A 13,019-nucleotide genomic window follows, 5' to 3' on the forward strand; every position below is an offset into this window, starting at 1 on the left:
ACATCATTCCATCCCAATTGTAAGCCTTTCATGATTTTTCTTTAAGCAAGATTACGGGGTTCATTGCGCAAGTTAATTGGACAAAGACTTGCCTTCAAATGCACAGTGACTGCCTCCTCTGGAAGTACAACATGATCTGTGGAAACGCAGAAGATTTTTATTTGTGGTTCGTAGGGGTGCCTAGAAAACAGTGTTTAAAGGTGTTCTGAATGTAGACTGGAGACTGGGACTCTAAACAAACACTAACAGATTTGCAGCGAGTGCTTGAAGCTCTGATGGTCCCAAGATGTCCAAGTGCATTAAGCTCTAAAACGAAGAGGCGGATTCTCAAGTGTCAGTCTTTTCCAGACACTAACCCAGCTGCTCCATGCTGTACAGCTTGCAAATGGGACTTTGGATGATTTTGAAAGAGGAAGTTGGTGTAGGTCAACTGAGAGCCCACTGCAGCACTGAAAGGAGAGAAAGTATGGTTGCTCATATAAGGTTCTTTACAGAGTCTACCTGGCCATTTAATATTACAGTAGAGGTAAAAACGACTTCCAGGCTCTTGCCATTGGACCTAATGGTCAGGCCATGTCTAGGAGATACTGAGATTAAGTTTCTCACAGTGCTAGTCATTTTGGCAAGACGTTTTGAGGTATCTTACCCCATGGACCCTATTGGCACTTGGGGGCTCCATTCCCACTTCTACACGTGCCAGGAGGTGCGTTGCAGGCTGCTGCACAAGGAAGTGGGGCCTCATTCAGTATGCTCATGAGCACTTCTGCAATTCCTCAGCATGGGACATTTTGCTAAGACATTTTGGGGTATCTTACCCCCATGAACCCTGTTGGCACCTGGCGACTCAGTCCCCTACTGTTCCATGTGCAAGCAGGCGTGGCTACAGACTGCTGCTCAAGGGGGTGGGGCCTCCTTCAACATGCTCTGAAGCACCTCTGCAATCCTGCTGCACTGAATGTGCGCAGAACGTGCCTTTGGGAAGTCCAGGCCCCTCATGCGTCTGTGAGTGCCAGGAAGAAGCAGGTGCGGCCATTCCTTTCGTTCCTCACCTTCACTGGTTGCTGTCAAGAGCCCTCAGCTACTCTGTTGCTTGCTCACTGAGAATGTTGGTACATTTTCCTCCTTTGGCTTGCCCGTGTTCTCTTTAATTTTCTGCCTGGTGGGACTCAGTAATCTAGCAATCAGTGGAGTCCAAGAACCAGTTTCATGGTGCACTGAGAGGCATTTCATCCTGTGGGCTGGAGTGGGATACCAGAAGTGCATATGTATGCTACCTGATTAGAGGGGGGCTTTCAGACTGGACTGCAAACATCTGTATATACGGTATTATCCAGGCAGGGGGAGGGGGGTCATTTTATCTGCTATATATCATGGAAGTCTTTCCCCTTGGAGTGCCCTAAAAGTTTGTGTCTATTTTCGTACTGGATGTGTGAAGCATGGGGAAAAGAAAGGCAGCCAACCCAAACCTAATGTCCCCCCAGTTTGCCTCTTGAATCACTAACCTTGAGGGATTTTTGTACTGGGCTGTTGGGGTTGCATTGAAGGAGATCGAGTTGGTAGAAAGAAGGCTGTCCCTAACGAGGCATGGTTCTACCCTTATCTCACCCCATGTTTATGGTCACCCCGAGGGTTCCATTATGTTTCTGGAGCCTTGTGGCTCGCTTGTAACAAGCCTACTGGAGGGTGACTAGGATGGAACCTCAAAGGTCTCAGCCTCGCTGCAGAGAGGAGGTACCTCAGTGGGACACACTCAGGGGGAATAATACACAGACAAGTCCTATGGCAAGCCCTAGGTGTAAGCGTAGGAGATGTGCGGCTGCCCCAAAGCAGAAAATCATCTCAATTAATGTGGGCCCACAGACAGAACCTATGTCATGCCACTTGCAGCAAATAGGTCCGTCTGATCACCTTCTGGATACTCACCTCCATGAACTCAGTGGTATCCTAAATACCAGACTAGACCCAATTATGTCAATGCTCGCACTCATTGAATCCCAGGTATCGCAGATCTTGGACCACTTGACGATTTCTGTTTCCCCACAATTGGGTCAGAGGCCCTTATCTTGAGAGGTACTTAACAACACCGCCCCAGCTTTCCCACATAGATCATCCCTGCATACGAGTGAACTAGTTCCCCAAGTTCTTCAGCCAATGACTACGGCAACGCACTCTACACAGGCATCCCAACAAAAGACATCAAGCGACTCCAACGCATCCAGAACGCATCCGCCCGCCTGATCCTCGACATACCCCGCCGATGTCACATCTCCCACCACCTGAAGGACCTCCACTGGCTCCCCGTGGACAAAAGGATCACCTTTAAGCTCCTCACCCACGCACACAAGGCACTACACGACACCGGACCCACCTACCTGAACACCAGACTCAACTTCTACGTTCCCTCACGCCAACTACGCTCTGCCAACCTTGCCCTCGCCATCGTCCCCCGAATCCAGCGAAAGACCTCTGGCGGCAGATCCTTCTCCCACCTCGCCGCCAAGACCTGGAACTCACTCCCGACCTCACTACGCCAGACCCAGGACCTCCTCATCTTCAGGAGACTCCTCAAGACATGGCTCTTCAAACGATAGCAGCGAACCCCCCCCCTCCCCTCCCCAAGCGCCTTGAAACCCTAACGGGTACATAGCGCGCTTTATAAATTTAATGATTGATTGATTTATTGAATGAGAATTTAAACTGATGTGTCTCCTGCCTCCCCCCCCAGGTTCCTTAGTTCCCATGGCTGGTATCCATCCCACTATAGTAATTCATGCTCCATCTTCCAAGGCAAGGGAAGTGATTAACCTGCCCCTGGGAAGAACTCTGTATGTCACAGTTTAAGGGAAAGTAACTTCCCCCTCACAACAACTCAACACCTGAATCCTTTGTTGAGCTAAAAAACAAAGTGGTACACTGGTTTAACATGCACTCTAACTTAGGCATAGCTATTTATGGTTCAATTAACATGATCAGGAGGGTAAGCTGGTTTGGTTCGAATGTTAAGAGGTGGGTGGGGGACTGTGTTGTGGTTAATTTTAATAAACCGACCATTGCTGCACATGTTCTGACTACCATAGGTTCACTTATATCTTTCAGTATCCAGGCCCTCCAACTTGGCTTCTTCTACAAGCCCAAAACAGTTTGTCAATCCTCGTGGAGTCCGGTTTGGCAGGGGCCGGTTCCTTGTCGTCTCTGACTCTGCGCCTACGCTATAGAATTGCATCTTTTGAGTAACCTTGATGTCCCAACTTGCATGCATTGCACAGAAGATGTCAGCATTACTGAAGGCCCCCGTTACAAATACTAGCTCCCAGGATCCAAAAATGGTTTGATCGAAATTGCTCTAAGACCCTCCGTCTACTGAAGGTTGGTTTAAAGCAGGTCCCCAGAAATAGGACGCATGTTGCAGCCTGTCAAAAGGCAAACAAGAAGACGTTAGCAAATCGCAAATTTACCTTACCTACGAGTGCGTGGGAGGATTTATCCCAGGACTGTGAAACTAGAGCTAGCTCACTGTTTTGGAGGGTTATAAATAAGCATTGTTTTGCCGACATAACTGAACCGGCTTTATGTCAACACAACTCGGAGCAACAATGGAGGGAACATTTTAAAGGGGTTTACAACTTTGTGCTCAGTGAGGGTGTGGAGGATCAGGGTGGTCTACTGTTGGGCAGAGCTAATGTTGTTTTTACTTTAGATGAAGTATCTTGAAGTATCCAGGCGTCATCTCTTAATAAGGCCCCAGGACCCGATGGTATACCCACTGATTTGTTTGTGGACAACACTGGTATTTGGGGGCCATCTTGACAATGGTATTCAATGTTGCAGTAAGGAAGGGTGCTGCACCCTTGTGGTTCACCGCCTTAATTTTCCCAGTATTAAAGAAGGGAGATAAGGACAACCGCCAATGTTATCGGCCAATATCACTGATTGACACAGAGGCAAAGGTCCTTGGGAGGGAACTCTTCAACAGGTTGATATTGTGGGCAGATGCGAATGACATATTTTCTGTTGTCCACTATGGTTTTAGGCCAGGTAAATCAACAATGGATCAATGTCTATATTTACAAATATCACAAAATAAAATGATGAACGGAGTTTTTAAACTTTTCAGTCATAGATCTGGCTTTAATCCATCGTTATTTTGCTTGCCACGTCACCTCAGTTTGGACCCAGCCATATGCAAATCAGTCTTCACTCTGCTCCCCAGGGGAACAGTCCAGCCCGAATTGCCAAGCCAGGTCTTTCCTGGACCACAAACAAGCATGTGCTTCACGCCTCATCAGTCAGGCTAGCTTGAATCCAATGGCGCAGCGAGCAAGTGACATACTCCTAGCCACTTGGGGTTCACATATTGAGATACCCCAAAACCATTACCAGGATGCTTGTTTCTGGTCCAGAGAGGACTTGGCCTGCAGTTCAGGCTGGACTGTTCCCATGGGGGAGAGGGTCAATACTGATTTTCATATGGCTGGTTCCAAACTAGGGTGGAATGGTGGGCAAAAGAACGATGGATTAAACACATGCCTATGACTGGGAGTGAGTGTTTGAAAAGTTTCAGCACTCAGTCCATCATCCTTTTGTGTTGCTAAAACTGCCCTAAGTGACTAGAATATGCCCAGACGTGGGTCCCTTAATCACTGTGCCACTGGTTTCAAGCTAGCCTGGCTGATAAGCAGTGATACCCCTAAACTGGTCCCCGGATGCTTGTTTCCAGTCTAGAGAGGACCTGGCCTGGCAGTTCAGGCTGGACTGTCCCCATGGGGAGCAGGGTTAAGACTGATTTGCATATTGCTGGCACCAAACTGGGGTGGCATAGTGAGCAAAAGAACAATTGATTAAACCCAGATCTGTGACTGGGGGTGAGTGTTTGAAAAGTTTCAGTACTCTGTCCATCATCCTTTTGTGTTGCTAAATCTATCTTTAATCATAAAAAGTATACCATTGCCCGGCCAGGATCACTTCACCTGGCATTTATGGACCTCATGTCCACCTTTGACAGGGTCAATCACAGGAAGCTGTGGGCAAGCTGCTTGCAATGTTCCTTTTTTCAAATTTTATCTAATTTGCACACCAACACCTTGGCTTTGGTTTGGTATATACAGAAGGCAGATCGCACCCAGCACTTTAGCACCGGTAGGGGAGTCCGTCAGGGATGTGTAGTTGCCCCATTTTTATTTACCCTTTATTTTAACTGGCTTCAATAAGCTCTTCCCTTTGTGCAGGCTGATTGCCCAAGGGTGGGAACTAGACCGCTCCCAGTTTTATTGTATTCCTATGGTTCGATCCTCATAGCGTATACTGTGGTGAGATTGCAGTCACTACTGGAAACGTTTGTTGCTTTTATGGACAGTTTGGACCTTGCAGTAAATATTACGAAATCATATGTTGTGGTAGTTGGTCCCTTATCCACTAGTTCCAAAACGTTCAACATATTGCCCAAAGTTTCAGCTTTTTCTTACCTTGGGGTGATGTATTTGATGTAAATAACAACTGGAAGCCCCTGCCTAAGGGAAGGAGATGCAAGCTGATTAAGTTCACAGAGGCAGTAGTCAGCCTTTCCCAGAGGTTGGGACCTTGGTCTCTGAGTAATTTAGTTAAGCTTTATTAGGCTAAGTGTGCCTCCAAGGTTCTATATGGATCTGTGGTCTGGGGATGTGATGGTCGAAAAGATCCAGTTGACAGAAATTACCCCAGCCTTCTCTGTCCACGACGAGCTTGGTGCGAAATATATAGCAGACGCTGTTGCTCTTAGGCCTTTGGCTTGTTGGATTCAGATCTGGACTGGGGAGGAAGTTTAGCTGAATAGACAGATCCTCTCTGATTGCTTGACCCTGGAACATGTGCATAAAATCCTTTTGATAACCTACATGAAGGCAGCTTTTGACAACATGGGCATGGAGGGCATATTTTACAATCATTATCTCTGCTTCCACTGCAGCTCAAAAGGGAAAAGGACCTGTTGGACACGGTGGACTATGATTAGGTCTAATATTATGTGATCTTGCCAGGGACATTAATATGAGCATGTGTATTGTTGGCTGTGGTATATTGTGAGATCTAATGATACCCATTAGTGGCTTAACACAATTCACACCGTTTTACCTGAAAGGAAGCAAGGATGGATTTGTCTGATTTAAATCAATTGAAATAATTACTTAGGAATAAGATAGACAATTTATTATTGAATTACAAAAAAATATCTAGCTTCTCTTGTGATATCCTGGTCCTTTATGCTAAAGATCATGTTGAGGATCGGAAAACCTGGTTTAGCATACCCTTATATACTTAATTTCACTAGTACCTAAATATTAGTGTCTGCAGATCAACGAAGAGAGGATGTTCTGGCCCTTCTTATGGTGGCTGCATGTTCTGATTCTGAATTTGATGTAGAAGGTGTCCCTGAGGTGCAACCATTACTTCTATTACTAGGCAACCCACTGTTCTAATGTAAAGGTACCATGGTTAGGCAGGTAATCTGAACTGACAATACAGTCATGGACAGTTAAATCCATGTTCTACCTTTTGAACAGATTAGGTTTTGATACGTTTGTACGTACATCAAGCTGTACCCTAGATTTAGAACTTCAAGGCAAGATGGCCACTTCCTAGGCACACCATGCCCAAATTCTCAATTAAAATATAAAAGCTCTTGAGGCCTTTAAGATTATAAATAAAAATGATCATCTAAGAGTTGAGCAGATTGCAGAAGGTGGTAGTATATCGACCCTTTGATTACTGTGGTGTGGTGATCTGAAGTGTTTCAGCCGCATTGTTTGCAGATGTCTACCTGTGGCTCGCATCATCTGGATTGCCAGATGTGCCAATCCAATAGCATTCAGAATTTCAGTATCCACCAATTCCTGCCTGTTTTTTCTAATTCCAGGCAGTTTTCCTGTGCACATTGTTCTAGGTTTTTCCTGGAGAAGTGAGAGTGGGTAACTGCTACTACTACTACTTTCCCTCATAGCTTGGAATCTTGTTTTTTGTGTAAACTCAGGTTTACAGACAAGTCAAGGTTAATGCAATTCTTGCAAGAACCCCCTTTCTATGGTATAAACAGGAAGCACAGAATTATATTATATAGATAAAACAGCAAACCAATACTTTTCACACAGTGCTCACTGTTACCTGATTGTCTTGGGGGTGCTAGGGCTTTCATGCTAATCAATGGTAAAGCATTCAGCATCCTGAGGACTAACATCTTCCATTACAGTGCACCCCTCTCATGTCACCTGCCTATGTGCCCAAACCACCTCACATTTTATTCCAAATTCCAGCTGACATGCATTCTCTGCAAACCTCTATCAAACAGCTACTTAAAATAACAGTAGAAGCTAAGTGAATGACATGTGACCATGTGAATGCGAATATTATCCATCAATGTTCGAGAAGCTCCTCACACAAGATACTCATGATGCCTTTCAATGTACGTCACTCCTCATATTGTCTGTCCAAGTGTCCCAAGATTCTCATACTGTTTATGAATGTTCCAGAAGCTCCTCGCATTGTCTGTAGAGGAGACCCAATCTCCTTACACAATTTTCCCAAACACCATAAGCACCTTACACAATTTGTCCAAATGCCCCAAGCTTGTTACATGGTTTGTCCATTGCTCCAAGATCCTTACATGAAGCGCCCGATGCTCCAAGACCTGGCACAGCTCATCCAAATGACCAAGATCTTTTTACGGTTTGTCAAAATGAACACAGCTCCTTGCATAATCACTGTGGCCCTCATTACGAGTCTGGCGGTCTTAAGACCACTAGACTCGCGGTGGCGGTCGGACCGCTGTGGTCGTGGTGGTCCGACCGCCACATTACAAAGGTGGGGGAGCCACCACGGTCCGATCGTTGACAATGCCAGGTTGCCGCAAGTCGACAGCCTGGTGGTCTCAGCGCTTCTAATCCTCCAGGGTGGCGCTGCATGCAGCGCCGCCCTGTGGATTATGACTCCCCAATCCTCCAGCCTTTTCATGACGGTTGGACCTCCATGGAAAGGCTTGTGGAATGTGGGAGTCGGAGGCCCCCTGGGAGGCCCCTGCACTTCCCATGCATTTGGCATGGACAGTGCAGGGTGCCTCCAAGGACAGCCCCGTCTCACTTTTCACTGCCTGAATTACGCGTAGTGGAAAGTGCGGCGGGTGCTACTGCACCCACTGCACCGCCATTTTGCCACCGGCGTCGATGTTAAGGCCCTGTTTCCCAGTGGGCTGGCGGGCAGAAACACTGTTTCTGCTCGCCGGCCCAGCGGGAAACTTGTAATAGGGCCGGCAGTGGTCTGGTGGTCAGATGGCAATATGAGTGTGGCGGGCTGCTGCCCGCCAAACTCATAATGAGAGCCTGTATGTGGCCAAGCTTACTGACCATATACTGCAGTTTCCTCACAAGGTCTGTACACATTCCTCAGCTGCTGTTGAGGGACTAAAGCAATGATGGAATGAGGAAGGCTATTAGTTATTTTCTCGCCCATCCCTCCCATGAATTCTGAGGTTCCATAGAAACCCTGTTGTGGAAGACATAATGACAACATTCGTAAACGTGGATAGGTGTCTGAGTGTGAGGCACTTATCCTGACCACTTGAAGGTTTCTGAGTCATCCTAGAAACCTTTTGGGGTCAGGTGAGGCAGCATAGAGTTTGTGTTCCTGTGGGACTAGTAAAAAGGCCCTTAGGAACAAACAGTAACAAAGGCAGTAGGTCTCAACTCTATAATAAGAGTGCTAACCTGTTGGCTTAGCCGATGCCTGTTTGTAAAGCATTGTTAAAAGAGTAAAATGAAAAAATATCAAACGAATTAGCAAAGGAAAAGGCCTATTTTAAGGTATGTCAAAACTGAAAACTGAATTCAATATTTTCTTTCTCTATAAACGTCATGGTTTATTGTTCAGTTCAAGTTACATGCACTTAAAAGAACATAACAGCTGTCTGAAGTACTGTCAGAATTTAAAGTGCTAGTCATTTACTTTCCAAAGGACTAGGAACTGGAACCCTCCAACCATGTGTTGTCTACAACAACCCAAGAAGAAGATCTAGGGGCCTCAAGGAGAAGAGACACTTTTCCAGTAACTCTTCAGCCCCAAGCACATGATGCATGAGTAAAGCAGCCTGCTCCTCTCCCCAGCGACATAAACGTTGCCTTTCTGTGCTAAGCCCTTGGCTTTTATGCATCGTGTGGAAAGCAAGCGATGAAAAGCAGCCTGATAAAGGCTTCTCTTTATTCAAACGTGGTAAAAAATATTGTTGTTTTGCTTTCATGTGTGCACTGGCAGTGGTGGGGTCCAATGCGTTGACTGCAAGGAGGCAGTGAGGGGGAAGCAACACATGGGGGAGTCAACAAATGAAAAGCAATGTGCTGTCTTAAAGCCCACACTAATCTCTGGTTCTGTACACAATAGGTCATCAACACAAAGTAAAAAGCTGTTTGGAGCCAAAACCTACTTTTCACTGTTCTGAGTACAACCTGTCCCTTTCTGCCCGCCTCGTGATCTGCAGATTACATCACTATTATTCTGAAGGTGTGTTTGCTATTCCCAGAGTTTGTCCTGATTTTGCACGCCTTTTGAACTAAATTAGTAACAACGCGTTGCATGTTTACACACAATCACGCAGCTGTCTTTTATGATCTTTCGTTTGCTCAGTTTTCAATAAGCTATTTTTAAAATAACTGGAGTTCAAACAGAGTGTTGCACGAGACAAGGGTAAATGCAGGGTCCGGGTTCTACGTCAGAGTCCATCTCTTCCAGGCGGTACAGGCTCACGCCCGCACAGTTTACCACATTCCCGCTCTTTTAACTGTGTGCACAGCCGCCATTTATATTCTAAGCTAACAAAGAGAGCAGGAACGGTGGCGTCATTCCGATAAGGGGAAAATAAGCAGATGACTAGGGGTCATAGAGTTCACCCCATCCATCTCCCAAACACACCACATAAGCGCAATGGAAAAACAAGATAACACGGTACGTTTGTATCTTAAATAAACTAATAAGAAAATTGACATTGGTCACAGTCGAATTTTCCCAAACTATTTCTGCATCGAAGAGTTTGAGGTTCCTGTCTCCACACAGCAGACCTAACCATCTAGGCTAGTGGCAGTGGGTGAAGACATCGATTGCTCAACAAATAGCATTGACAGTGCCAGCTCATTCATAAGCTATGTAAAATACAATGAAATAAGATGAGGTAAAGCTAGGGGGCGCCGATTCTACCACATTGCGGCTTCTATCCCCCTTTAAGGCTGTGGGCGAGGGCATGGGATGGGCCCTGGCAAAAATGCATTCGATGCCCCTCACCTCAATAATTGTACCATTCCAGGCGTTAATGACATAACACATGCAGCTTACACGGCTAGCCTGGCCTTATGAAATATAGTGAAAAGTCACACTTGTACCAGAGACAAGTCACACTTGCACCACGTGGTGGTTCGCATAGCTGGATTCAGTGAGGGACCATCAACACAGCAAGCCGTGAAACTTTCTCTGCAGGATCAACATACAATTTTCTGATAGCCACAAAAATGATGCGCTGTTGTACAGAAATAATTAGAACATCACATACTACTACAGATAACTAACTGAATATGATTTAATTTCTATCTTGACTACCGTCTTTGAAATAATATGATATATTATATTTTGGGGGAATTATACTATATGTATAGCCACATTTATTAAAAACAATCTTGGAGGTACTGGCAGTATCTCTCCTCTTCCCAACCATTCTGGAAAAGGTCAAACTTGGTCAGCCAGGAGAATGCAGAGCTGGCATTAAAAGCTTTTCCACAGGCAATTTTAGCAACCAGCCCAGCTCTATTTGTTGACTTTTTCATCTTCTTCGCTTTGTGTAAACCCTGCCAGTGACGCACAACGCTTAATTTCATACTGAGGTTAGATTGGATTAAGAAAAAACATTTCTCATCCTTTATTTTTTGTAGGGATTAAGGACACACTTTAAGGTGGTTCAGCTAGCTCCCGTAATAGTAGACTCAATGGAAACAATATGATCCAACATTAGGGGCTTGCTGTATGCAAAGCAGCCCCAGAGGCCAGATCACAGTCTTCGGCAAACCAGCAACCTACCTCCTTCTGCCTCTGACCCTAACGTTACTTATGTCCATCCTCTACTTCCGAGGAGTCCATTGTAGCTTCAGGAGGCCAGACCCATGCTCGATTTTAAGACCACTGTTATGTTAGTGAATAAGGCCAAGGCAACCCAAACTACCACCCTTTCATGTTGTCTGGTCCCTCTGCTCTTGATCCAGCCTCGATCACCAAGGAGCAGAGTGGGGCTGAGGACGACAGCCCATCAAAGAGCTTGACAATGTTCTCACATAAAAAAAGGTCACCCAATGTCACACCAGCAAACTTTCAAACATCTATCCTTTTTGGTTTTGCAAGTTTTAAAATATTCTAAACTGCTTCTTTCGGTGGAGATGGCGGATAAAGTGAAAGATAAAAAATATATGTGTTGGGCTCATTAATTAAAATTATTGTCAATTTTTAGAGCATTTACTACAAACTGGATTGCCCCTGGTTGCTGTTAACAGAAGATCTCAAGTCAACAGTGTTTGCTTTATTGACTAGAAGAATGAAAGGCTAAGTTTGTCCAGATGGTGTCCTTAAAATTGCACACAGATCCTAGTATCATGGATATTCATGACTAAACTAACTGGAGCACAGAAAGAGTTAACAACTGTGGTCTGGATAATTCAGCAAGAGACATAAAAGCTAGAATAGAAAACACTCTGCCCTCACCTAGAGCAGATCAGGAAAATATAGGCAGTTGCCCAACACAGGATACTTACTGGGATTTTTGAGGAAGGGGTCACATCCAGCCAGTGATCCGACTCAACCGAGTTAAGCTCTCGGAGGGAAAGTGAGCAGTGTCCGATGGTCCTCTTCCTAGGAGCCTGGCTCTGAATCTTAAACACAAGCCTCACAGTTTTCAAACTTTGCAGCTTGATGGCAAACACAAAGGTTTCCATGACCTCCATATCCTGAAAGAGGAAATAGGTCCATGTCAACTGGAAAAAAAAATTCAAACACTGGCATGGTGCTTAGGTCACAGCTCAATATGCAACCCTGAAGGCTAACTTTGTGCCTAAAGTTAATATTCTCTAATGCCTCTCTGTTTGGTACTTACCAACTAGTGCGGGACACTGACTCTTTAATGATCCAAGCCATAAAGTGACAAGTAGGTTGTACGAGACAATATTGGCCAACCACATGCTTTCCAAACTCTTTACGTCATCCAGTGGAAGCATATCAATCAGAGGAAGCCCATGGTCAGTACACAGTGGTTAAATCTTAAACACGAACGCTAATGGCAAACACCCTAACAACTAATGGATTAAGGATTTCAAAATTCCTAGGACTACACTTTAAACACCTCTAGGAGTTTAAATGCTGTTGTGTGAGCAACAATGACCTGCAACACAAAAGAAATCTGGAAATAAAATGATGGCTCAGTGAAATGATGGGAATTAGCAAACCAGCAATGTGGAAGAGCAAAATGGAGGCACACCCCTATCAGTAGCCAATCTTGATACTGTTAGTTTGATGGCCATGGAAACAACACTTATGTGCCACATTGCACAGTACTTTAAATTCATAAATAAAGATTGGGTACAGTGAGAGACATCTTATTATTCTATCTAGTTCAGATTATATTTTAACAATAGCAACAATAAGGCACATTCACCAAGAGATTGATACTCTCTGAACTTACACTGCTTCCTTCTTTGAGAGAAGACTTGAAGTGCACGGGCTTCGGTAATGTTATGGTCCCCTTGATTGAAATGGCGGGGCTTTCGCCACAGCTTGCAGGCCAGGACAGATCCTTAAGCTGAAATGCAGTTTATTTGAGACTTTATAAAACACATAGTGAACCTGCAACTGGTAGGAAAGGCGAGTTCCTAAATTCATAGGTGAACAGTGACATATCAATTTCAACAGAATACAAATAACGAGTAGAAAATAGAGACAGTGCGAGGGAGACAAATTTGAACAGAACAGAGTGCAAC

At 45.1% G+C, this 13,019-nt stretch overlaps 1 protein-coding gene across 1 annotated transcript in view; it reads right to left on the bottom strand.

Annotated features, from left to right (window-relative positions):
* Positions 1 to 13,019, bottom strand: part of TC2N (tandem C2 domains, nuclear) — a 154,766-nt gene that overhangs the window by 23,128 nt on the left and 118,619 nt on the right. Inside the window, exons 8-9 of the mRNA XM_069208193.1 lie at positions 12,725 to 12,841; positions 11,802 to 11,993 (exon numbers count right to left, since the gene is read on the bottom strand). Coding sequence (XP_069064294.1) covers positions 11,802 to 11,993; positions 12,725 to 12,841 — 309 coding nt within the window. The remainder of the gene's footprint in view (positions 1 to 11,801; positions 11,994 to 12,724; positions 12,842 to 13,019) is intronic.

The sequence above is a fragment of the Pleurodeles waltl genome, chromosome 9 (genome assembly GCF_031143425.1).
Source record: "Pleurodeles waltl isolate 20211129_DDA chromosome 9, aPleWal1.hap1.20221129, whole genome shotgun sequence".
NCBI lineage: Eukaryota > Metazoa > Chordata > Amphibia > Caudata > Salamandridae > Pleurodeles > Pleurodeles waltl.